General features: G+C 42.4%; 1 protein-coding gene across 5 annotated transcripts in view; it reads right to left on the reverse strand.

Annotated features, from left to right (window-relative positions):
* Window positions 1–26,845, reverse strand: part of kif21b (kinesin family member 21B) — a 60,052-nt gene that overhangs the window by 4,886 nt on the left and 28,321 nt on the right. For 2 of the 5 annotated variants that reach the window (XM_069710621.1, XM_069710605.1), the window contains exons 5-32: window positions 25,551–25,685; window positions 24,980–25,159; window positions 24,718–24,833; window positions 23,941–24,136; window positions 22,681–22,870; window positions 22,500–22,563; window positions 21,567–21,815; window positions 20,706–20,829; window positions 20,477–20,615; window positions 19,907–20,095; window positions 19,507–19,706; window positions 19,321–19,428; window positions 18,293–18,609; window positions 17,528–17,711; window positions 16,792–16,995; window positions 16,487–16,588; window positions 15,761–15,926; window positions 15,228–15,288; window positions 15,050–15,098; window positions 14,271–14,515; window positions 13,715–13,783; window positions 13,450–13,560; window positions 9,912–9,950; window positions 6,397–6,533; window positions 5,223–5,403; window positions 4,755–4,919; window positions 3,881–3,998; window positions 3,580–3,750 (exon numbers count right to left, since the gene is read on the reverse strand). In XM_069710621.1, coding sequence (XP_069566722.1) covers window positions 3,580–3,750; window positions 3,881–3,998; window positions 4,755–4,919; window positions 5,223–5,403; window positions 6,397–6,533; window positions 9,912–9,950; window positions 13,450–13,560; window positions 13,715–13,783; window positions 14,271–14,515; window positions 15,050–15,098; window positions 15,228–15,288; window positions 15,761–15,926; window positions 16,487–16,588; window positions 16,792–16,995; window positions 17,528–17,711; window positions 18,293–18,609; window positions 19,321–19,428; window positions 19,507–19,706; window positions 19,907–20,095; window positions 20,477–20,615; window positions 20,706–20,829; window positions 21,567–21,815; window positions 22,500–22,563; window positions 22,681–22,870; window positions 23,941–24,136; window positions 24,718–24,833; window positions 24,980–25,159; window positions 25,551–25,685 — 4,209 coding nt within the window. Of the gene's footprint in view, window positions 1–3,296; window positions 3,460–3,557; window positions 3,751–3,880; window positions 3,999–4,754; window positions 4,920–5,222; window positions 5,404–6,396; window positions 6,534–9,911; window positions 9,951–13,449; window positions 13,561–13,714; window positions 13,784–14,270; window positions 14,516–15,049; window positions 15,099–15,227; window positions 15,289–15,760; window positions 15,927–16,486; window positions 16,589–16,791; window positions 16,996–17,527; window positions 17,712–18,292; window positions 18,610–19,320; window positions 19,429–19,506; window positions 19,707–19,906; window positions 20,096–20,476; window positions 20,616–20,705; window positions 20,830–21,566; window positions 21,816–22,499; window positions 22,564–22,680; window positions 22,871–23,940; window positions 24,137–24,717; window positions 24,834–24,979; window positions 25,160–25,550; window positions 25,686–26,845 lie in introns of those variants that run through there. The other 3 variants (XM_069710629.1, XM_069710613.1, XM_069710639.1) reach the window with 2 other exon arrangements.

The following is a 26,845-nucleotide window of genomic DNA, read 5'->3' on the forward strand; positions in this document are numbered from 1 at the left end:
ATTTTCTTTGCCATTATTGTTTCCAACAGGTATCTCACAGACGAATATGTTTGCTGTTATCTTTCTGCACGTTTTCCACTCTGCAGTGATTTAGTCTATTCACCTTCTCTACTTTGTATAGGCAGTAAGTTATAACACATATATCTGTTCCTCGTTTATATGTATCTATATATCATTAAGCCACATTTCCAATAATCTAAAAAAAAGGATCCACAATCAAAAGTAAAGAATGTTTTTTTCCCTTTTTGTTTTTTCCTGCAAAAAAAAGTGATTTGCATCGAGGTAATTTCATGATTAAATAGAGCTATAAGTCATTTTCTGTTAAGTGAATCTTAATGAACAAAAGTCCGAGCTGATAGCGATTTAAACATAGACTCAATCGCTGTTGAGATTTCACTGTCGGCACAAATGGATACACACGGACAGGAAGTGTGTTTCGATATATTGCTGTCTAACGTCAGTGATGATAGAAGGAACACTGAACCTGTGGATCTGTGCTGTTTACACAAATGTCTCATCTACTGCATCAACATGTTCTCCTGTTGTCAGGATTTGATGAAGCAGAAGGAACTTTACACCCTTTTCAAAGATCGAATTCACTTTTACTGTCATGTATTTACATAGAAAGTATGAATATAAACAATATACTATTAGCAGATTTGTTTTTTCTCTAGACTATCAATATTGGCCATAAAAAAATTCAGCATCATTTGAACTCCCTACCGACACGTACGACAGCACATCTGGCATCAGAGTTCATGTAATATTTATTTTTTTGTTCATTTAAATGTATAACTAAATAAAGTGCTTCTTCTTAGCGCTCAAAACAATAAAACATTGTCTGAATTTTCATGATGCCAAAAGCTCGGGACGCATTAGCTTTTCTTTTTAACATGTGGCTGCTAGTCACACAACATTTACTCTCAGTTCAAGTCAATTTACAGACCCGAAACCTAAAGGACATTTAAAGTGGCCTTGTGACATGGGACTGCTCTGTGTTTGCTCTGAGCACTATTTTGCACTATGCCAATATCAAACCCTATTTATTTGTATATTATAGTAAAGTTAGCATGCATGATATATATTATAATAAACCATGTCACCCTCTTTATGTAACATTATTGGCTGAGAAAACTACCTGAAAACACAGTTAACATCTTCTATAGGGTGGTTTAAAAAGCAGATGACGTGTCTAATTACTAGGGTCAGCAGACTTCTGTAATGTATAGAGGGAATCTGTTGAGAAGGTTGAGTGCAACAGGAGCTGTACATGGGGAATAACAGAAATATAGAGAAAGTTCTCACATCCATTCCATCTACCGCACTATCTGTAAGAACTTTACACCTGTGGGTAAAAAGGTGTGAAGTCCTTTTCAACACCTCACAGAGAGCAGCAACACACTGCAACAACGGTTGTATAAGTATGTCGATAAACCAGTTAAAACGCGCACACACACACACACACACCTACCTGATGTGGTTTCTGGAAGGTATATTAACATATTTATCAACCAAGTAGAAATCACTAAACCACAGCATACAGTAATTATAAACAAACTACCTCAGATATCCCTCGTGGAGAAACACCAAGGGGTTTCCATTTTAACAGAGGAGTCAGAGCGGTGCAGCTCACAGCAGCAATTCTGAAGGTGGAAAACTTTCCAAGTCGACTGTAATACATTCTATTATACCCCAAGCCACAATCTGATCTCATTACATAATTAGACAGAGACTACTGAGTTAGAGAGGTTGTAAAATGGATTGTGTTGGCTGCCTCACAAATGAGGTTAGGGTCATATACCACAGACCACAGCACTGACTGAGCTGATTAAATTCAGCCTTTGAAAATAAATAATAATGTCCTGTGTTCTCATGTTGTCTGTTCGGATAAAAAAAAAAAAAAAGGCTAAATAGAAGTTGAAAACAACTTGAGAAAGTGTTGCTTGATATGCATATCACTGCATGCTAACGAGGAAGCCACATCCACCCACGAGGTGTATTATCATGCATTATTAACATCTGCAGGCCACAGAGGATACACAAGACACGCCGCAGAAGCCAGCACACGCATACAAAGACACACACACACACACACTTTCCTCTGTGATGGACGTGGGCTCTAACGCCCTGATGTTGACACAGTGCTTTCCCGCCACATTACGCATGACGACACTTTGTTGACTCTCTCCGCAGAGCGAGCACTCTAAAGAATAAAGGAAGACGTGAATGGGAGCACTCTGGTGGCACTCTGGTGGCACTCTGGTGGCAGGCAGCCCACCAACTGAACGCTCAACCGGCAGCACAGCTTTTCACTATCACTGTCTAGCCGGTGCCAGATAACAGGTAAGATACACTCTGCAGCAGTGTGGGCACAGAAGATGTGCACGTGTGTTTGTCATGGGTGTGAATAAAAAACAGAAGTTACAATAATACAGAAACTGATTTAAAGGGCCTATATTTATTTATGTCTGATATAAGTAAAGATTTTCCTTTCTTTATTGATTATGTAGCAGGTCAAGGTGTTATGTAAATGCAGAGAGTCTTCAAAGAAACGCACACAGCCCGTATTTAGTAACTGTGCCACTTGGACTTGCATAACTTTGTGATGTCATAAACTCACGTCATATGTCCACTCCAAGCAGCAACCAACAGTGACGTCACTACTTGGTTTGTGACCTGCCGTTATGAACGTTAAGACCATATTTGGACGATCTGGGAAGGAGCGAGCAGTGGATCTGACTCAATCTGATTGGAAACCGGAGGACACGACACTGTAGCGGAAACCTGACTGCACCACAGACCCGTCAATCAAACAGACAGTCCCCCAAAAATACTACTTTTTGAGGCCGAATATCGAATTAATGGTGGGATATTTTTCAGATGGACCGCCAGAAAACGAATACAAAGAAGTGATTTCAACAGAACCAAAATCATTTCTGGGAAAAAATTTATCGACTTTGTATTTCATGAAACAAGTTGAATGGTCCTGATTGGCTGACTCACTAACTGGGAGGACCTCTTTGTCTACCAAAGTACTGCGTTAGCTCCATCTGCACTGCGCACACTATACAGAAAAACTGACTTTGCCCTCCAGATGATAAAAGTTAAGAGATCACGAATTAACCGACCGCAATTAGACTGTACAATAACTCACCTCTGGCAAAATAATACTGTTGACTGTGTTTCTTGGTTGTTTGTATATAATATATATAGATATATACTGTAATGTATACACTGTATATACTGTGCATTTTATATTTTATTTTATATTTATACTGCTATTTTACTGCTATTTTATTGCTTTTCTATTGTTCTATTATTATCTTGTTGCTTCTGTATGCTGCTGTAGCGAAAAAAATTTCCTTCGGGGATTAATAAAGTAGCTACCTAACCTAACCTAATGATCTCAGAGTCAGATGCATGTTTCTATCAGCATGCCACATAATGTCATGAGCAGCACTGATTCACAGGTGCGTTTTAAACTCTAATTTTTGAACATCGCATTTTACAGGAATATGAAAGAGCGCGCGCGCACGCACACGCACACACACACACACACACACACACACACACACACACCTGTGTGAGCTCCTGGTGCTCCAGTTCCCATTTCTTGATACCGTTGTCTCTTGACCCGCTGAATAGCACGTCTCCATGCACAGCCAAACACTCGATGCCATCATAATGCGGAGGCTCAAAATTATGAGCTGGACCTACATTACCCAGAGTTCCCTCTGCCACGTCAAACACCTGAGGAGAAGACAGGACGTAAGTGACTGTGAAGCAAATGTCTGGATCTGTGACTTGTCATTTGATGGATTATATTTTTGATGGATACTATCTGAATATGTATTTGTGTGTGTGTGTGTGTGTGCGGTACCTTGACGTAATGGTCTTTGGAGCCAGTGATGACTTGGTCTTTGCCCAGCAGAGACTGTCCCACTGTCAGACACATGACAGAGCCAATGTGGCCCATCAGCTTCCCCATCACTTGCATCCTACTCACACACACACACACACACACACACACACACACACACACACACACACACACACACACACACACACACACACACACACACACACACACACACACAATGAGGAGAAGCAAAGGTGTGTGAAATGTTACTTACAAGAATCAGATTTTCAAGGTGCCTGTGTCACTGAATGAAACCACTATCCATTTCACGAGTGAAGTAAAACCACTGAGACACAGCGATGCCATAGGCAGAGACGATGCTGATGAAATGTTTAATACATTCGTTTCTCATTTCTGGGGGGGGTTATGCTTCATTAAATGGTTCTGAGCCCCTCAGCGTAAACTGTCTGGTCCAATCTGTTAATCATTTCTCTCCAGAAGCATAAAAACGGAGGAGAAGACGGCGTTACCACAGAAATGGGCTCCGTGTGGTAAACATGCTCATGTACACGCCTCATATCACCACGACTGGATGCCTTTCCTTCCTTTTGACAGCCTTCTAAGTCTCTTAGGTCAGACTGCTTTCTGGTTGATTAACAACTAATAGATGAATATATAACATCCAAAGCCATGTCTAAATGTATTTAAGGGGAAACTCCAAAGTACATGGATGAGCAATGTATGAATGTGAGGACAACTAAACATATAAATCAGTGAACAAATGAATGAATATTGAAATTCACAAATGACTGGCTGTATATTTTAATCTGTAACTGGATAAGGTGATCAATGAATAAATTAATCTCCTAATATATTTATGATTAGACAAATGTACCTGTTGAGGTCCCATATGCGTACGGTGTTCCCAGCAGCAGCGTAGAGCACAGATCCTGATGGGTTGAGGGCTATCTGGTTGATCTGACACTCACCCTGAGCAAAGGTTATTGTGCGGGTGGTGGTGCCGGCACACGCGTCGCCTGAAACCACCTGCCCCGATGAACTGTCGGGTTAAAGAGCAGAGAGAGAGAGAGAGAGAGAGAGAGAGAGGCAGGAGGAGAATAAGTGGAAAACATATGAAATTGGAAAGCAAGTGCAATGAGCAGCACTTTACTGTTGTCATTTCCTCTTGATGCATTCCACATCAAGCTTTCTTGGTAATTTGTCCCTTTTCTGCAGTTTGAAGCCTATCGCTGAACAGAAAAAAGCCTTATTCTTAAATCATTTCTATCAAATCTTTTCTGAGTTGCAATTTACTAGTTGAACAGCTCCGAGCTGTTTGTTTGGTACCGGGGAGGAGACTTACGTGAGCGTGCGGATACACTTGGCGGAGTCGCGGATGTCCCACACCTTGATGTGGGAGGTGGAGACGGAGAAGACCAGACAGGAGGAGGGGCAGTATTTGACCGACACCACGTTGTTCGGGTGGCCTTTGAGGGTGACGATCTCCTGGCCCGTCACCAGGTTCCACATCTTACAGGTACGATCTGGAGGAAAAAAATGGAGAAGTTCGAATAGGATGCAGTATAAAGAGATCAGGTCGACGCTCACATGCACAGCATATCGTATAAATCTGATCAGCTGACTTTATTCAGGCTACTACTACCAGGGAATGCCGTAACATTCGATGCAGTCATTCATTTTTACCCTCCTGTTAAACTTCATTAACTTTAGTGGTCACTTAACTTTCCATATATTTTCCCATCATATTGTAAAAAATGTAATTTTTTTAAATCTTTCTTTTTTTGACCACAGACTTGCAAAATTATTTAGAAAAATTCTGTTTCAGCCGCACTTTGTGTTTAATGCTAATTAGCAAAAGTTAGCATGCTAACACACTGCACTAAAATAGCGCACATGTTAAAAAATGATGTTAGCATTTAGCTTAAAGAAACCGTTGTTCATCCTCACATAGCTGCTGAACTCTTGTAGCTACATATATTATCGTCAACAAAAATTTCTATAAAGACAACACTTAAATCAAATGGAAATATAGTTCAATACTTTCAATGCATCATTTCCTTTTCTGAGATGAGAAGATGAGAACATCGATACTACTCTCCTGTGTTTGTTGAGTATGAATCTAAAGCCAGTTTAGCTCAGCTTGACATAATACCAAAATATGCCATAATTAACTTGTCACATCATCTGAAATGTAAAGACAACAATCTGCGGTTGTTACATATTTGTTGTTTTAACATTGTACTGTGACTTTTTTCCTAAAATTAGATTACAAAAAATAAATTCTTACCAATTTACAGTTCTACGACCTACTCATCTGATTCATCTAAAAAAAAAGACGTAAATAAGCACATTTCCCTAAATATTCCTTCAATGGTGTAACTGTTTTAGGATGACAGACTTTCCATTTCCTTGGTTATTTACTTTAAAGTGAACAAGATCATTTTAATAAAATAAAAGAGGTTATGTGAAATCTGTTTTAAAGGAAGACCTAATGTTTCATTTAGTGACGTGTGTACCTTTAGATCCAGTGAACAGCAGCTCATCTGTAGCATCCACGCACAGAACCGGCTTTGAATGGCCCTCGGCTACCGACACACACTGCAGAGGTGCCGTCCGACCCCCCTTCACACCCCCGATGGGATTGATCACACCCCTATTGTTCACAAACACACATACGGCGTCACATACAGTCTCTTCAGTATAAATCAGAGAGGAGGCTCTGCAGTGAATTCACTGCGAGACGCAGGCTGATCACAAACATGCACACAAGAACACAAATTTACGTTTTGTCATTATGCAGAGACAGCACAAAACTCACCGGATACATTCCAATCAATTATTTAGTTATGCAAAAACAAAACTATGCACATACACAGTCGTGTTTCCAGCACTTCAGATACAGATTCATTGATTTACATTCATTTCATGGAGACTTAAAATGACCATAAATAGTACCTGTATAAATCTAAACTTAAAGTAAGCCCTCACCCTTAAAATTTTACAATTTACATTATGGGGACGCCTAAAGGAAGGCGTGTCACCCACAGTGTGACAGTGTAAACACATTTATGTCCCCACAATGTCAGTAATCCAAGTACAAAACACTTATCTGATGGTTAAAGCCCACCCGATCCATTTCTCTGGTCTGCATGCGTCCCTCCCTTCCTCCTTTCTTTTAGTTGTGCAGCAGCCCCATTAAAGCACTGCAACACTAAGAGCTGCTTTACTATTCAACTTGTCTCTCAGATACACACACACACACACACACACACACACACACACACACACACACACACACACACACACACACACACACACACACACACACACACACACACACACACACTCATATCCACGTAGACATAACACACATACAGACTCTTCTATACTATATACACTTGATCTCTCTTGCTGGACCTCTACCCCTCCAACCGTTCCCCCCCCTCCCCCACCCTTACAATCTATGTCCCACTGACAGGCCAGAGTCCCAGAGAGTCTGAAGAGCAGTCAGCAGAGTGAGACAGAGCAGGGAGAGGGGGAGAAAAAAAGGGGTATGTTTGTAGGAAAATTGGTCCCTGGTGGGCTTCACCAGCGGTGGTTAGTGTGTAGGTGATAGTGTATGTGTGTGAGAGAGAGTGAGATAAAGAGCAAAACACTGAGGGAATTCAAAAGGGTGTGAGAGGGGAAAAAAAGTCTCTGATTACACATGAAAGTCAGGACCGATTCGTTTCTACGCAGAGTGAGCAAAATACAGAAGGGTGTGCTGGAAACTTGTCAAGGATGACAACATGCTTCTCTTCTGTGCCTGACGGATGCTGATGCATGAAAACACACAAAAGTCAAATCAAAAATCGAACACCAAACCATAGTTTCGATGTTTTTTTTTTTTTTTTACAGTGCATAAAAATGACAACCAAAATAAAAACGTGTCATTCGCCAGCCAGTGAAAAAAGGCCGCATGCATGTTTGCAAAGTTTCACAAAACACAAAAGAGCACCCACTTGCACAGAATAAACTCAAAACAATTGACAGCCACAGCCTTGAAGACTAATTCCACAGCAGCCTGGAACTCAAAAACACACCCTAGCACAGCATCCTCAGACGTCATCATCACCACATGCAGCATCCATTCTCCGCCACTCAGGCTGGCGCTGACTCTCATCACCTCCACAGCCAATCGCTTTTTTCAGGGGCGCAGGGAAAAGGCTACGTGTGGGTAAGTGGAGAGATGCAACAAGTCGATAACATGGTCAGATCGTCAGCTCCTGCAGAGCCGTAGGACTAGACTGTGATGGCAGGTGTACGGAGCTAACAGCATCACACGCACTCTGGCCCGCCTTCTTTTTAGTGCTTTTTCAATTTGGGCAATTTGAGCGATAATAGGAAACTGTTTTTTTTTTGTTGTTTGTTTGTTTTTTAAAGCGAGAGAGAAAAACATACATCTAATTATTTTGTTTTAATAAATGGAGAAGATAGGAAAATAATTTGAGTTTCAGTGAAATGACCCTTATCACTCTTAAGGTGAATAAACCAATTATGTAAAAGTCTTATGCTCCATTCTCATTGATTTAAATGATAATTCATAGAGTTAACCACATTGTTGTTCTGGTATTAAAGCAATCATGTATTTTATTTTGAAATACCAAAAAATATTATTCATTTTACTTTTATGAATTTATCTCTGCACATACAAACCACTTAGCCAAGTTACTTTATTTGCCGGGAGACTGATACTGCATGACTTTGAATACTTATTTTTTTAGTTTCTCTTTTGTTTTTCTATCAAAAATTGTTTTTTAAAAATTGTTTTTTAAAAAAGACATAAGGCCAAACACACTATAATGCTGCTTAGAGCAACAGTCTTTTTCCGACAGCGGTGTGACGCTCCGAATGGCAGAAAATGTTCCAATTTATCAGCGTCTGTGGAAGATATCATAGTGTGCTGTGTTATGCACTAGGCAAGAGCTGCTAATGGATGTTGCAGGGCCAAGACTCAAGAGACCAGCACTAATGAAAACATGGCGGGAGATCAGCGTGTGCTCTCTGCAGCATCCAGAAAAACAGACAGAAGGGCCTCAGTGAAAGGTGCATCTATTTGAGTGTAATATGAATGCAAAAATAGAAACAACTGATCAAAATGTAGAGAAAATTCTGTTTCTATCGTTACTTTGTGTTGAAGGGGAAAATTATTTGTCATGCTTTTTGCTTTCTAGCTAAATACGAAGTTGTAGCTTCATATAGCAGAAGGTTAGCTTAGCTTAGCAAAAAGACCTGGCCCCCTCCAAGAAAAAAAGAAAACCACATCTGGAAACAGCACCAGCGCTTCTAAAACTAATTTAAGCTAAATTATTATTAACTAAACCTGCAAATTCACAGAGACCCCAAAAAAAGACTCCTGGAAGTTACGACATGTGCATTAAAAAAAAAATTGTCTGGGATAAAAAAAAACTTAAAACCACAACTTGTTACACTTAGGTTTTTGTAAAGATGAAACAAAAGAGATTTAATGTGTAATAACTGAGCTTTAGACGTGTTGTTAGGTGGATTTTGTCATCTTTGAAAAAAAGCCAGCAGGCCGTTTCTCTCTGTTTCTACACTTTTAGCTAAGCTAAGCTAACTAGCTGCTGGGTTCAGCTACACATCAAACAGATACATATGAGAGTGATAATAGGAGAATAGACAAACTATCCCTTTATCTCGTATGTATTTGCAACTCCATGTCAATACTGTATTATTATTTTTTTGCACCATTTCATGTCTGTTTTTCTTCAGCCTGGATACAGAGGCATGGTTCATTGACCACAGAGAAACACAACGTCACAGAGATGGAAGACTCTGCAGGGGTTCAAGAAAGCCGCCTGCAGTTAAAACATGCACCACAGCGCCCCCACCCATGGAGAAATAAAAAGGAGGAGGTGGAGAGGCCAGGCGAGGCACTGACTACTGGTGGCGACAAGATGACACCAAGTGAGTTACCAGGCAAATGGAATAAAAAGAACTAAAAAGAGAGCGACAGACACGGTTCGTCTACCTGAGCACCTCGGAGAGCGAGGAGTCGCTGTCATCCGACCTGGAGGCAGAAGAGGAGCAAGGAGAGGGAAGGGTTGGGGAGGGAAGAGGAAAGGGTTAACCACGCTAAGAAAAGACAGAAGGGTTACTGGCAAAGGGTTAAAAGGAAGGAGTGACTAGTGGAAGGGTCTTAGATATAAAGCTGTGAGCACACTGGCAGGAAAGCTCGGTCAAAAATAAAGCTTGTCCAGTGATTATCAGACAGTTTGCCATGAAATATGCTTCTTCTCAAAGATAACCACTGAACAGGCTGTATTGTTTGACTGGTGTCTGCAGATGTTTTATTGTAGGTACATCCACGTCAAGCATTGAGAGGACCTTTCCTCAGTGCTGGTAGGGCTAACATTAAAGGAGTACAGAAATAGAGTGATATTTAGGGAAGTAGTTATTCACTTTTCTGACCAAGAATTGAGATGAGAAGATTGATACCACCTTCATGTCTCTCAGATTTATGTAAAATTACAACCGGTAGCCAATCAGTTTCTTCAATTAGGTTATTAGTTGGAAACTGTCCAAAAATAACAAAGGTTCCTGCCAGCACCTCTGAAGCACCTCAAAACTCATTTTCTTAATCCATGAACAAAGATGCAAAAGCTTATGTGCTTGGTTATTAATCTATTTGACAATTAGGTTTTCTATACTGTAAATAAATTTTTAAAAAAGAGGTGGAAAGTGTTGATTAGTGCGCTTTAGAGGTGCTGATTTTGTTAACTTTTGACACGGCGAGGCCCATGGTTACCAGTCATTTTGCTAAGGTAAGCCTACAGCTACAGGTTGCAGCTTTAAATTTAAAAGTGGTGTCAATCCTCTCACTGCGAGAAAGCGAATAAGTGTAATTCCCAAAGTGTCAAACTATCCGTTTGAACAAAGTGGAAACTGAAAGGTACTGAGAAAAAAGGGAAACAGTTCGAGGAGGAAGCACTGACGCCAGGATAGTCATACACAAAGCTGCACACTATAGTTTTCTGTCCTCCATGTATGACTATGATGTCAGTGTCTCCGCCTGAATCTACTTTTTCCAGCCATATCCAGGGAATTAGTACAGAAAAGGCACAAGGGATGGCAAACGGGGTTAACAGAAGGGAAAATACAGTTGATCGGAGGATAAGGGGGGAAAAAAAAAATCCAGGCCACGCCCACACCTCCCCAGTACAGTAGCTCAAAGGGAAATGCTGGTATGTGTGTAACAGTGCAATAAAAGTGTTATTATACTATAAATATTTTATAGCCTCAGGTTTGTCACCACTCGGCCTGAATATGAAATAATAAAACAAAATGTTCTGGATATGTCTGGAGGGAACAACAGTGCTACAAGGTTATAGCAATCCCTCCTTTTCTTGGTATTTACTGCCAGCCGCAGTGGTTATTAGCATAGTTTTGTCTGACTCTCAAAAGGAAATCCTTTTAAAATTCATTGGTTTTGGAGGATACGAATGTAAAGATAATTAAAAAATAGGATCTGGGATTCAAAGCCACTTTATCCAAGAGATGACAAGAAAACTGCTTTAAATTCATCTTTGCGCTAACGTCTTTTAAATCCCCGTCAAAAACTTGATCCCAGTGTCATTGGCAACCGATCTACTCAGGCATTAATCAGTCAAAAAAGAAAAAAAATAATACAGTCTGATCAGAAAAAAAGTCTTGCTGCATTTTAATAGGGTTTGTAAATTTGCAAAGATAAATTATATCTTCTTTCTTTGCGTAGCAGACAGCTTCTCACTTCACACCCAGTTAACATTAAATCCACACAGATGATTCATAACAGCTCCCTATTCATTATTCTCATAGTAAATAACCTACAGTCAGCAGTTATGTCATGCTTGTGATGATGAATTAAGTGTCAGTGTTAGTGATGTGAGGACAATGGAACCAAATTAAATGAAAATGATGGTTCAAATGATAAATCTTGCAATAAGTATCGAGTAAAAATATACATGTACACCATACACAACTCACAGGAGTGCAAGGACAGTTTGATTTTTGAATTCCTTTCATCAAAATGAAACAAAAGAAATAATGTCTGCAACCACCGATGAAAAGAAAAACAAGCCATTTGATCCTCCTGCATCACGCTCCATAGGAATGCTTCTCCTGTGGGAACCGTATAAAAGACCCGAAACATAAATGTCCTCCCACCGACTTAATTCAAAATGGCTACCAGTGGCAACAGCTGCATGGAAAGATGACACAAGACAACTCATTTACCTACCCCTGCTCCAGATAATGAGGACCCACAGGCTCCGGCACACACAACACATGCAAGTATTACAACATACAGCGCACACACACACACGCACAACCACAATTCATTTCACACACTGTCCTTACTAACAATTAGGGGTCAACAAAGCTGAGAAATGCTCTGCATTAATAAAGATCACAAAACAAACAACTTTAGAGAGCACCGGCAAACACCGGCTCAAATTAATTGCTGACATTTGTCAGAGCGGAAAGTTGGAATTGATTGTGAGCAGGAAGGGAAAACGCCATTTGCTCATTCCAGACTCGGCGCCTTCCTCAGCTGACATTAACACGCGTCTCGAATCCACGTTATCCCTCAATCTTATGTAGCAAGACAGATGACACAATTATACACTAACAGGTGCTTATAATATTCTTTTACTTTTAGGTTTGCAAACAGGATTAAAAACAACATCAGCAATGGGCTAAATCAAAACAACAACTAACGACAGCCTCAAAAGTCAAATTCTGACACAGTTTCAATAAACCTGAATATCATAAAACAAGCTGTATTCCAGGGCTGTATATTTTGGACTGTGCAACACTGTACGATCAGATTTACCTTTCTTTTGCGAAAATCATCTATGAACAGATATCAGATCATACAACATCCTGGTTGTTTCCCAACCTCACCAGCAGCACGTTTCCACGGAGCATGTCACCATTTGAGCCACCTCCCTCCTGATTTGCATTTGTTTCCTGATCATCTCTATGTATGAATCACAAGCTCATTGTAATTAACCTTGTTGCGCCTGCGACTGAATGCAGGCTTGATCCGCTCGTGGTTTGTGTGATCAGACCTTCACTGTCTCTTGGTGCATTTAACACCTGGATTCTGTGAAGGTTCGTATCATCTGTTCGCGCCGGATCTACTATACATGCAAGAAAAAAAGAAAAAAAAGAAAAAACATCTCTGTCAAAAAGGGGGATTCATGTGAAGATAAACGGGTCTTAAAAGGTTCATTTAAACTATTGACAAAGGCACTTTCCACTCAAAAGGCCTGACCTTCAGCCAATCTACAGCAACAGTAGAAGACTTTCAACCATGGAGGAGGAGAAAAGAAAAGAGGGGAAGGGTTCAAAGAGCGACTGAATTGATCGGATGAGAATGAGGGGACAAAAGGACACAAGCAGTGTGTGTGTGTGTGTGTGTGTGTGTGTGTGTGTGTGTGTGTGTGTGTGTGTGTGTGTGTGTGTGTGTGTGTGTGTGTGTGTGTGTGTGTGTGTGTGTGTACATATGTGCGCAAGACTGCACTTACTTGTCCAGAGCGGAGCCCTGTGTTTGGTTGCTGGTGAGCCTGGAGAAGACGTTGCGGTCGTTCCTGGTCCTCAGAGGAGGGGAGGAGGGGGGGGTGTAGCCGTCAGTGGGCCTGATGAGGGATGTGAGGACGGAGGAGGTGAGGGACGAGGAAGGACAAGAAGAGTTGAGAGTTAAAATGTGTGAATAGAAGCAGTAAATTTCATCCCACAAATATTGTGCTCCATCTGCAAGCAGAATACCTTGAATCTGCATATGACATGTACCTGTATGCACGGTCGTAAGACTTCCTTCTTGTTAGAGGGGAAGTTTCATAACCACGAGACTGCCTGGGACTGACACACACACACACACACACACACACATACATGAACAAATGCAAGCAAACTAAGCATACTATCAAGGGAGTGAGCAGTTGATAAGCACAAAAGGGTGCTAGAAACCTCTGTAAACTGAAATGCATCAGCAATAAGGGTTTTATCCAATTTACAAAGCATTTCTAGCATTTGTTCAAATATCAAATCACACACAATTGGGCCACCCATCCCTCAGGACTGAACTGGATTTATCTCTAAAAATGTCTTCTGATTCTAAGTGGCTTGTAAATGTGCAGCAGCAAATACTCAATTTCCCTCAAAAAAAAATTATAACTTTGTCTCTGATTTTAGAGGATTGAAATAAACAGCTAAAAGTAATGTTGATGAGGGATTGACTAAAATACAGGAGCCAAGCTGTCTACACACCATCCTCCCATCCTGGTAACACAATGCCTGGTCTCAGTAATCACTATGATATGTCCCTATTCAAATATTCATGACTTACAAAGTGTGTCCCCTGATAGGCAGGCTGATGGTGCGGGACACCCGGTCCCTGTGGTAGGGGTCTCGCAGAGCCAGGCTGAGCGCCACACTCCCTGAAACAAGACTGAGGCTGTCTTCCTGGATGTCCGTCAGCGAGGCCAGAGATTTGGTGATGTGCTGGTGCTTGCTGCCTGACGAGTGGTCCAGGATGGGGCCGAGATACTCGGCCGACACCGCCTTCATCTGAGCCGACAGACGAGGCTCCATCTGGGAGAAAATTGAGGAGCATTACTGTTACAGTGAGGAGATGATTGAAATGAGGAAGAATGGATGGGATAGGGAAAAAACTGTGACATAAAATAATGATATAGAATTTAATTAAGGCACAAGAGGAAATTAAGATTGAAAACATTACTCAGGAGGGAAAAGTGCAAAAAAAAGCAGAAAAAAACAAAGTAAGACCCATTCAAAGTCATTGTTGTAGGTCAGCTGTTCTGGAGTCAAAGAAAGGCTGGCAAAAGAAAATAACAATATAGAATAGAAAACATGAAACAAGGGATTGGTGTCAAATCCTCCACCACCAAGCTTTTAACTGTTTGCTTGTACTGCCCCCTTATGGTAGCCAACGAGAATGGCACATACTCTGACAAACAAACTGTGGGACGTGTTGGCAATAACAATAAGGTCCAAATATAATATTTTTAGCAAAAATATCAACATCATCTGATAACATGCAGTGTCATACTTCTGACAGGCTCAGCTAATATGAAACAGCATCAAATAACAAAAAAACAGCTGTACCTTTATTTTGAAGTCCTCCTGGCTGTTGGATTGTTTCATCTGAGACACACTGGAGGAAGAGAGAAAATGAGACTTGTTTGTTTTGCAAAAGCAAAAAAACTGATTATAGCAGACTGCGGTAAGTGTTTTTTTTTTTTTTTTTTAAGAACAGGGTAAGGGTGAGAGGCCGCCGGCTCACCTGCTGTCAGATGCTTGGCTGAACTCTGAGGGCTCCTCATCGGTGCTGCCGTAACCGTTTTCTGGAAGCACACAAATTACACAAGCCGTCAGCCCACAGTACAACGAACAGACACTGCGACTGGTGACTACTCTATGTGGTACAGCCTGCTCCATTACCACATTTTCTTGTATATATATCTATTTTATGCATATATTATGTTCCGTGCATCAAAACACGAAAAAGGAAATATAAGCCAAAGAGAGAATGCGAGAGAGACACACGACAGAGAAACTGAACTTTATATTTTGCTGTATTTAGAGGCATTCTGTATGGTTGACAGTGTAGTTTGACACAATTCATGTCACAATGATGCAAACGTGTAACACAGTTCCAACATGTGTATAGATAAAAACTGGCAGAGAAAGAGAGAGAGAAAAAAAAAAAAACAGAGGCGAGACAAAATGACGTTGGTTCCACTCCTCTGTTGGACCTTTTTTAGTATTTTTCTCTTCTCCTCGTTCTCAGTCGGACAAATAGAAACCGTCGCTCACCCTGCTGTACGTTGTGGATGAGAGCCTGGAGCTCCGGGATGCACTCGGCCTTCTCCCGCAGGGCGTCGAGGATCATGTGATTGTGGGACGAGCCAATCACGTCCGTTTGCCTCAGCTGGCCCTCCAGCAGTCTGATCTGTTCTTCCTTGTGAGCCACCTGTAAACTCTGCATACACACAAAGACCAAACGATGTCAAAGAGGATAATGCAAAACTGTAATGCTCAACTATTCATTTAACAAGGAATGAGACCACCTAATAAATATGCTTTTATTTTAGGATGAGTGTACATTGATATTTTATTTAAAGAAACACACCCCTGACAACACCTAGCAGTACAAACAGACACCACTAGATGGCACTGCAACCACAGTTCCCTGCATCCACAATTTCAGGCTATAACAGGTCTGTGTACTTCAATCTATTTCTTTGTTGAAGCTTCACTGTGGAGCCAGATATTGTCTTGTTATGGGTCCACGCACCAATGGTGGTGAGAAGTGATGTTCACTTTCTTTCTAGACACAAGCAGTCATGTCAGCGTATCAATCAACTGGTTAAAATCCTGCTAGAAGATGCTCTTGGCCTTTTTCACTGTTTGGTGAAGTTGGAGTTTGTGGCTTCTGGTCCGAGTTGCGTGGGGGTGCCAGAACTGCTTTATAATTGCTTGCAAATTGGAGTTTTTCTTTCCATTCTTTGGTTTTTACAGATCTCCTGCCTGATAACTCACCTTTTCAATGGACGCCTTGAGGAAGTGGTCCAGCAGGTGGCGTGCTTCAGCCAGGGAGCAGGAGCTGATCACCACTGAGGTGTCCACTGAGTCCAGTTCATCCTGCAGAGAAAAAAACCACCCATGGGTGTCACTGGAGGCCTCTTGTCACTTATCACAGCTGGACAGCAAGTAAGCATGGTTTTGTGTGTGTGTGTGTGTGTGTGTGTGTGTGTGTGTGTGTGTGTGTGTGTGTGTGTGTGTGTGTGTGTGTGTGTGTGTGTGTGTGTGTGTGTGTGTGTGTGTGTGTGTGTGTGTGTGTATACCTTGGTCTCCTCTATCTGTACAATGGTGGCCTGACAGTCAGACAGGCTGTCATTGATGTAGTCTATGTTGGCATTCAGCACCTCGATGTCCTCGTTAATTTCCAGAAGGAGGCGGTCCTCAGCTTCAGGCCCCTCCCCATCTGCCATCAGGACCTCCCTCTTATGTGAGAGCGCTTCCTGCTGCACCGTTAGCTCCTCTCGCTTCTGACTCATCGAAAACATACGCGGCAAAAAAGAAAAAGAAGTCATTGCTATACTTTTTTTTTTTAAATCCTCATTTATTTATAACTATGTTTATTTGCAATACAAACTGAACAGGTATATTTTGACACTTGCTCTAACATCTCAAAGTTTTTGATGTGATGACTCAAAAGGAGCAGACCCGAGAAGCACCCGTTTCTATGAAAAAGGATGCACTCCTTCCTGTACTCACATGTCTACATCTATGAGGGAAGGAGGAAGGAAGAGCCTCATGCTTAGTTTCAGTTGTTAACTGCAGAGATGTAGTGAGCTGATGTAATTGCAGAAAACACTATGTACAGCTTTCATTTGAGTCCAAAGTTTTTACATTTGAATCACCACTACAGTGTACTGTAGACTGGCTTTGGCTAACTGTATCACAAATAATTAACATTTTATGTCCTCTTAACTGACAGTCTACAGGTCAATATCATGGTGGAAAAACACAGACAGCACGTTTTACCCAGTTCCATCTAGATCAACGTGCCATTCCTACCTTGATAAGGCGATCCATGTCCGCTTCCACGTTAGAGATGGTCATTCTCTGCATGACGATGTCCATAATGCGACGCTCGAGGGTTTGCCACTTCTGACGGGCAGACTTGGAGAAACTGCTGGCTCTGCCTGCAGCTCCGACACTGCCCAGGCCTGCAGGCTTACGCTGCAACTTCTTCCTATTGCTGAGGAGAGGAGAGGAGAGGAGAGGAGAGAGGAGAGGAGAGGAGAGGAGAGGAGAGGAGAGGAGAGGAGAGGAGAGGAGAGGAGAGGAGAGGAGAGGAGAGGAGAGGAGAGGAGAGGAGAGGAGAGGAGAGGAGAGGAGAGGAGAGGAGAGGAGAGGAGAGGAGAGGAGAGGAGAGGAGAGGAGAGGAGAGGAGAGGAGAGGAGAGGAGAGGAGGTGTGTAATATTTGGAGCAATGATAGAAGTGGACAGACAGAGAAGACAGATTTGCAAGAGAGGAACATTAAGAGATCAAAAAATACAAAATCCCTGACAATGAAGCAATCACTTAGTATTCCCACTGAAAAAGAAGTAAAGCGCAGTCTATTAACAAACTCCATTAAACATAATAAATAATATTACAAAACTTTTTGTTTAGGAAGCTGAATCGAATCTCGCTGATTAAGTTGAAAGTCAGCAAGTAAAGATTTTAATGCTCCTTGACTTCTTTAACTAATAGTGTTGCTGACCAGTGATTAATTTATGCATCAACACATATGTGTGTAATACAGGTTGCGCAATGACAACATGAACTCATCTTACCTAATGACCCGTGTTCCATCCATGCTGCCCTCGCTCTCTCCCATGTATCCGTACACACTGTTCTTGTTGTTCCACTGCCGCACCAATCCGCTCACAGTCCTCGCGGTCTCGGGTTCGGAGCTGCTCGCCGTGGTGCTGGCTGATAACTCGGCTCCAGAGTCCGTGCCCGGCGGCGTCTGGTTCCAGCGGGCCACACGTCCAGCCACGCGGTCCGACATGGGTTTGGCCAGGCGCCGCAGGGCAGTCACCTCCTGGGTCTTCCGGCGCAGCACCAGCTCCTGCTGCCGCTTCTGAGACTCCAGCGCTCGGATCTGGTACTGATGGGCAGAACGGACAGAAACACACATTTTCACTAGGTTTATTATTCAGTGTTCACCTACATTTCTTTCTATTGCTCCTCCTGAGCTGAATGTGATTACTTTTCACATAACAGGCTTACAAAGTGTTGCTCATGTAGGAATTTTCAGCCGTAAGAAGAAACCCAAACTAAAAGGATTATGAATAAGGTATGAGAGCGTAAATGTTTTCATGCTCGTTATTAATAAGCCCTCTACTCCAGGGAAAACAAATAAACGTGGAAATGAACACATGTAGAGTATGTGCTAATCTTCAGAACATAAAAGCAATACCAGCGGTCTGTGTGCAACATGTACATGATACGTAAATCAGGCGGACAGACAGAGACCTGACTTTGCTTTTACACACGTGAGCATTCTGCACGCCAACTCATGATCATGAAGGATTCTTTTGATGCAATAGGGAAATTTGAATCTGAACCAGGATGACAACAACTGTGACATAGTTTTAACCTGCTCATATGAAACTCCTATACTGTTGTGTCATGTCCTGCAAAAATGTCCTGATAATTTCTCCTGAAACACCGGAGCAAATACGTAAAATTGATTTAAAAATGTTCCTAAAGACTTTGAGGACTAGTTTGCTGTGTAAAAACTGTAATCCTAAAAACTAACTTCCAAATATACACCCCCTAAACACACACACACACCAACACACAGATGCTTTCTAACCTCCTGTCGTCGCTGCTCCTTCTTGAGCTGGGCGATCTCACGGTTCCTTTTCGCCTCCACCATCCTCCTCCTCTGCTGCTCCTCCTTCATCTGCTTCATCAGCGTCACCTGGAGGCAGCAGAGAATATGGATGATCGATCGCCACCCTTCATCCTTCCCTCCCGACTCTCCTTGCCGTCCCCTTACCTTGGCTTTCTTCATCTCGTTGACCTCCGTCTGGAGTTTCTTCAGCTCCCGTTCGTACCTCCCCTGGTTTTTGAGGAGGCGCGCGTGCTCCTTCTGCGCCGTTTGCAGCTTCATCAGGTCGCGGTTCATCTCCTTGAGACGTTTCTCGTACTCCTGTTTGATCCTGTTGGCCTTCTCCTCCGTGTAGTTTTCCATGGACACTGCGCGCGCACGCACACACACACATACACACACACACACACACACACACACACACACACACACACACACACACACACACACACACACACACACACACACACACACACACACACACACACGTAATAACGTTAAAGAGCTGCTGTCGGGATACGTCACCTTTGGTGACACTTTTTTGAATTCCCTGAGTCAATGAGCTTACTGAGGTTCTGTAGGACGCGGTCTCTCTCCAGCTGTGTGTCTCTGATCTTGTTTTGCAGCAGGATGAGCTTCTCCTCATATTGCAGCTTTAGCATCAGCAGCCGCCGCTGGCTGTTCTCCAGCTCGTCTATCAGCTTCTGCTTGATCTCAATCTCGCAGGTCAGGTCTGCCAGGTCCGCCTGGAAGTTGGCTGCAGGACGGGGCATTTTAAAACAGTTTAAACCCCATTCTACACTTATTTTGTATTTTATGTATATTTATATATCAATAATTTTTTTTTTTAAAGGGCTGCCAACTTTAATCATATTGACACCAAGTCTAAACATTAAATAGGCATATGTTAGCTGTTGTGTTTGCTTCTTTTGGGGACTCTCCACAAGTCTGCCGGTTCATATCAGCTCATTCTACACTAAAACTGTCTCTTTCCATCCTCATTGTAAATAGTCTGTCATAACTGTAGGATGTCCTGACACAAAACGATGCTGATAAAACAGAACAAGCTGTAAGAAGATGGGACAAAAGGTGAAAACAATTTCTGTTAATTTTGTAGCAGCGACTGTCAGAAACACACCTTTCTCCTCAGAGTCGGAGTCGGAATCCACCTGGCTCTCATCACTGTCAAACTCATCTTCCTCCTCCCTGCCCTCCTCCTCGTCCTCCCCCTCATCTTCATCACAACCGCTCTCCTCCTGGAGCGGAGACATGATGTCCTACAGGCAGAAACACACAACATGTACACACATTTATAAATTGATCTGCAAGTTGAAATGCTCATAAATGCCACCACGCGTGCAGCTCACCTCGGCGTAGTTGTCGTCCGAGTCGACCTCTCCGTTCTGTCCGTTCACCGGGCTCTGCCCATTCTCTCCGTTCTCGTGAGTGTGCAGCTTTACTCGTTTCTTCAGACCTTTCTCCAACTCAGGACTGCAGGAGGAGACAAGCGTGTTGTTGAGGCCGAGTAACAGCTGACATTTGAAGACATACGTGCAAAAACATTTACTACAGAAGGGGTGTCAAAAAATAAAAAATAAAAACTACCAGTTAACCTCCCAGAAAATGTTTGCCCATTGCCCTGGAGAAACACTGTCCCATTTATGCGAGTGTGATGGCGCACGCTTCAAACGTCCACCATTCGGACTTCGGGACTGCTGCCAAGTGCTGATGGCAGAAATCCGGCCTCTGAAGTCATTAGCCAAGTCTTCTTCAGCTCAACTACCCTCATCTTACCTTTTAAATTTTATTACCACCTTTCATTCTCCCCTTTGCTCCCAAATGTTCCGAGCTTATCTCCGAGCCCGTCTACCTCCATCTCTATGCCATTAAGCCTCAATTAGCTTGTTGGTCTGTGTACTGCTCTCTCTTATGACCCAATGGCCGACTGACTTTGACTTTTTTGTGTCCAAGCCAGCATTAGTACTCAGTGTGTTGGCGGCATCCCAATTCTATCCGTGAGCTGGCCGTCCAAAGCCCTAATTGACTTATGATGTGGCTCTTAAAAAGAGAAGTAATGAGAGGAGAGTATATGGGCATGAATATTATGTACCCATCATGCTCTTTTAGCTTTTAAAACATGCATAGAAAAAGCCTTAAGAGGAGCAATTAGGTTTCAAAGTTCTTTTTTTGCATTAGGATATATAAAGTTTGTGTCCTTCCCCCCTCACCTTGTCCTCCTCTGCCTCCTCTCCTTCTTCTTCAGCCTCTCGATGTCCAGCTTGGCCCGGCGCAAGACGTCCGTCATCTCGGCCTCCATGGACATGGGAGCGGGAGAGGAGCCGGGCGGGTGGCCGGGGGCGGGGCTGAGGCTAAGGCTGAGGCTGAGGCTGGAGGTGGGGAACGGGGAACGGGAGGAGAGCCGGGTCGCCTGTCGTCGCAACGACTCGTTCATGGACTCGCTCTCGAGGAGTTTGGTTCTGTTGGAGCAGGAAGAGAGGGAAAGGATTATCTTTCTTTCTTTCCGCTTGGTTTTGAGATTAAACCTGACAGATCACATGCTAATTAAAGCTGCTGAGACAGATTTTTTTGTCTGCCACTTTGAAACTTTAGAAAGAAGAAATAACAAACCTTTGTTCAAATCACAACCATATAATCCAGCCATTCACTAGCTTTTGACCCAGACATACGTATCTTTTAATACTTCCGTATTAAGTCTTATATTAGAAGGCTTTATTTGACACTTTTCAAACCAGCTTGGCCACACAGGAGTTGTGTGCACTGCTGTAGGCCTTTAGGGAACATCGGTGTAATTGTAGCTACAGAACAAAACATGCATATGCTGTTGAATTTAATTGATGGCAGCTTAATTTACCAACATTAGCAAGCCTCAGATATTATTATACAATAGCATTAATGAGTCAGTTCACAGACTTTATGACTCTACATTTGACCATTTACCCTGCGTCCACTTATTATCACTTGTGGCTACAGTGGCCACTTTTCAGCAGAAGTTACATCATCATGCTTTAAAGTTAGAAATGAAAAGATCGATACCGGTCTCATGTCGGCCTCCTTCATGTGAAGATATTGTATTTCAAAAGGATGAAACATATGACATGTAATGATGTTTAAAGAACATAAAAGCATCATGGAAGGCCTACCTAAGTTCTTCAACCTCTCGGATATAGTTCTGGATTAGAGTCCCGATCTCCTCGTTGCCCTCACCTAGAGGTCAAAGGTCAAAGGACACTCAGGTCACAGAAATGCAGTACTGGAGATTTTAACAAGTTGACGAAAAGACAGTTTTGTAGTAGAAAGTAATGAAGCATCTCTCTGACGTACTTGACTTGGCAAGCAGCGTGCTGACCTCATTGGCCAGCAGATGTGTCACACGGGTGTTGAGGTGGTCAATGGTCTCCTGCATGGCCTTCACCCTGAGGCGCAGCGTGTCATTCTCTCTCTGCAACATGGCTTTCTCCTGGTACAGGTCACTGTAGCCCTCTGAACCGTCCTCACAAGCCACACGCTTCCCCTGCACAGAGCGAACAGTGAATCACCATAAATAAGTGTTTTTCATTGGGAAAAAGATCATTTGAGGGCCAAAAGTCAGACCAGAAAAACAAACGGACTCTGAATCAGCACACACCCAAACACAACGCTACTGTTTAAATTGACCTGGTTTGTCTGTAGCTCTTAAAGCTGCTATTGTTGTATTTCGACTGCTCAACACTGAAAAAAATCCTGTTGTGTAAGAGTCGAACAGAGAGTCACTATTTAATCCAGCCACGGCTCGCAGACCTCCCCTTCACCCGTCCGACACTCCATTACTTCAAGACTCCAGTCACATCGCATCTCTTATTACCACATCGAGGTCAGCTTGTCATAGTCACTTCCCTCTAGTAACTGTGGTGACCCTCTTAATCCCATAATAGACTGACAGCCCGGCTAAGTGACTGCTCCTTTTTCCAGTCCTGCAGGTCCAAGCTGATGAAAATGTGGAGACTCTTTGCAGACTTTTTTTTTTATTATTTTATTTTTTTAAATGTTCTCCCTATTTTTTGTCACATTGCCTCGCCTCACACACTCTCTGCACCACTCCTTACAGTACAATGCATTCAGCTGGAGGGTCACTCCATCGCTACATTACATTGTAAAATGCTGACCTTTCTTCAGTTAATCTTCCTCGTAGTCATGCTGTGTTTGCACTATAGAGAAAGCAGAAGTGGATGTGTGCGCTGTAGTAATGATCTTTAATTTGATACATGGTCATGAGCTGCTGCAGCAGGCTTGACATCTGCTTTTATTACTCGCCCTTGAATACCATCTTCTCTTCCACCCATTAGCGTCGTCTTTTCTCTTTTTCTGCTCAGTCACTATTCTCAACTTCATTCATCTTGTCGCCCCGCTCACCCCTCTCTAAGGGCCTCATTGCATCAGTTACACCGACGGCCTTGTGTTATCCCTCGTTTTCAACCTGCCACTTTTTATTCTTCATCTCTTCTCCCCCTCCATTCATCCCTCTTTTCTTTTATTCAGAGCTCCTCCTCGCCTTCATGTTTTAAGATCTTGTTTGCATTTCTTTTCCCTCCCTCCCATTCTCACCGCCTTGTACTCCATCAGCTCCAGCTGAAGTCGGGCTATCTCGGCGCGCAGGGCGCTGATCTGCTGGCTCGTCTTGTCTTGGTTCACCACCACCTTGTTCTTGATGTTTCGGGCCCGGTTGGCGTACTTCAGCGTGTTCAGCGTCTCCATGAAGTCCCGGTCCGACGGGCTGACGCAGGCGATCATCATCGTGTGGCTGAAGAGGAGAGAAAGACCAAAGTTGGAGGTGACTGTTCATTAAAAATAAATAAAATGTCAAGATTGAGCCTGCGCGTCAGAGTCCTGTTATTACGGGCAGAAACACATAAAATACAACGTTAACTGGTGTGTTTGGTGTCCTGCTGAGGGCTTGAGAGATATTTGACTTTAGCTACTGTCAATAACTAAACCCTTAGGGCTTCAATTAACATTTACTTTTATTATTGATAAATTGATCAATTACTCTGTCTTTAAACTGTCAGAAAATAGTGAAAACTTGCCGCTAAAATTAACCAAACAAGGCTGATTTAAATGTCTTTTTAGATCTGATGACTAGTCAAGTATTCTATTATAAGAATACAGTAAGAGTTTTCTTCTTCAGTAAAATGATTCATTAATTGACTTTACAGCTCTTGATCACAACTATCTGGTTAATTTACCAAACATTCTCACTAGTAGAGCAATTCCTTTTTTTTCACAATGTTTTGATTACTCCTGATATGTTTGATAATATTTTATAAAATATTCTAAACCATTATGACTTATTTGTATGTATTGTATGCTTGTGTGTGCTTCTACCTGTTGCCTCCCAGCGAGTCTTGTAGCAGTCGGGTGAGTTTGGAGTCTCTGTACGGGACGTGCCCTCCCTTCTTTGTCTGATCACCTAAAGCACTGATCACATTTCCCAAGGCGAGCTAACACCAGAAAGAGACATGCAAAAAGTATTTAAATACACGTAATTGCAGGCACACGGTGAAAGAACCAACGTCTATACCATGATTTCCGGTATTTGCATGTTTGCAGTCACACCACCAACACTTTCGATGTCTCTCCGACTCACCAGCCCGCAGTTTATAGAGATTCCCTCGCGGGCTCGCTCTCCTGTGGCCCCGGTGCGTTTGAGCCGCTCAGAGCCGGCCAGGTCCACGAAGTGAAACTTGGCCATCAGCGTCTCGTACTCCGGCTGGGCGATGGGGCTGGAGTCCACACCGTTCAGCTCTCCGTTTTCCTCCCCTCCATTCTGCTTCCGCGGGTGGACAAAAAACAAACACACAGGGAAGTAGGTTAAAAACAGCCTCTTACTGGAAATTAGCAATTATTTCATCACTTAAATGCTGCTGTTTCTAATACTAATTTATGTATTACTTCTATTCCTCTGTTCTCGAAGCTTGCTCCATCATATCGGACATTTTCGCTTGTTTTTCCAAAAATATAAGATTTTTCTTTTTTACAACACTCATCCTTTTCTGCCTCCTCGCACTAACAGCAGACAGATTTCTATTCAAGGGGATGATGAAATTGTAATAGCCCCCACCTAATTTTGGACCTCCATGTCATGGCTTTTTTCAAATTAATTTACCTCTCTCTTTCTTTAAAGCGCCCCCATCCCTCCGCTCTGAACCTCGACTCACCATTTGTGGCTGCTGACAGACTCTCATTTGACAGAGGTGGATGGTGAAGATGGCGTGCGAGCGTGAGCTCTGGGCGTTCATCTGGGTGCTGGCTGTGGTTCGGGACAGAGCGCCGAGCTTCAGACACTGCAGCAGCTGCAGCAGCACACACACAACATGGTTACTTTTAGTTTGAAATTAAGAAGAGAAGGATTAATTGACCACTTTCTCAGGAGAATTCTCAGCCTGCCTTCTTCCTGTCTTTCTCTACTTCTTCCATCACTGTCACACTTCTGTCTCTTCCCTCACCCCGTTTTGACATTTTCTCTCCTCTCTCACCCAGCAGGGTCCGTCTGTCTCTATTTGTCTCTCAGCTGTCTGAATTTTGGGTAATTTACTGCACCGATGAATTCAGCCCTTTCTCTTTCTGCTTCCTTTAACAATATGCTTACATATTTCTTTCCACTTCATCACCTATTTAAAAAAAAAAAAAAGTCTTGTCCAAGCCAGTATCGAACCGCATATCCTTCCTCCACACTGTCAGTGCTGATCTGCTCCCTTTCTTGTCAACTATTTCTGCTTCCTGATATGAGTCTATATACAAAGTCCGCCTCTCAAAAGAGCTAAACTTCTTACACTTGATGTCAAAGGACCGAATGACCTCATGGATTTAACTAGTCTGGCTTAAATGCAGCACGTTAGAGCCAAATTATTATCCTCCAACTAATTGTTGTTTTTGATGACTGACCAGCAGATGGTTCTTTGCAGCTCCCCTGTTTTCAGCACTCACTCATGTATTCACAGTTTAATCCTTTGTGATGCCGTACCACTCATTTTTACGCGATCACTCTACAGTCATGGAAAACATATCAGAACATTTATGATCTGAGTTTTGAACTTCCTGGTTCCTTGAAAATGTTGATGTCGAGCACTCAAGTGTTAACTGAAGCAAAAATTTCTGTTTTGTTGTTTTGTTCACGCTTTTGCATTAAATTCAAGACAACTGCAGACATTTCAATTTGCTACATCAATATTTAATAAAAGCATTGTCTAGTGTTGTGAATATAAGCTTTTGTGTCGGGTATCACATATAATAAAACAGTAGATCAGGCAAAGAAGTGTGAAAGCTTTGAATTTTAACATCATTGTGGCCCTTTAGAATTTTTTTGCTTTCACTAGTTTTATGACGTTTAGACTAAGAAAAACTGTTATTGCTAGATTATAATTATAGCTATGAAGATATAGACATGTGCTGTGTTGCAAATGGCGTACTTGTGTACACTCACTATTATATTATATATATTATATAAACATGC

The sequence above is a fragment of the Brachyistius frenatus genome, unplaced genomic scaffold (genome assembly GCF_029030835.1).
Source record: "Brachyistius frenatus isolate BFR_SWC_R1_liver_20210118 unplaced genomic scaffold, ASM2903083v1 Contig_4, whole genome shotgun sequence".
NCBI lineage: Eukaryota > Metazoa > Chordata > Actinopteri > Embiotocidae > Brachyistius > Brachyistius frenatus.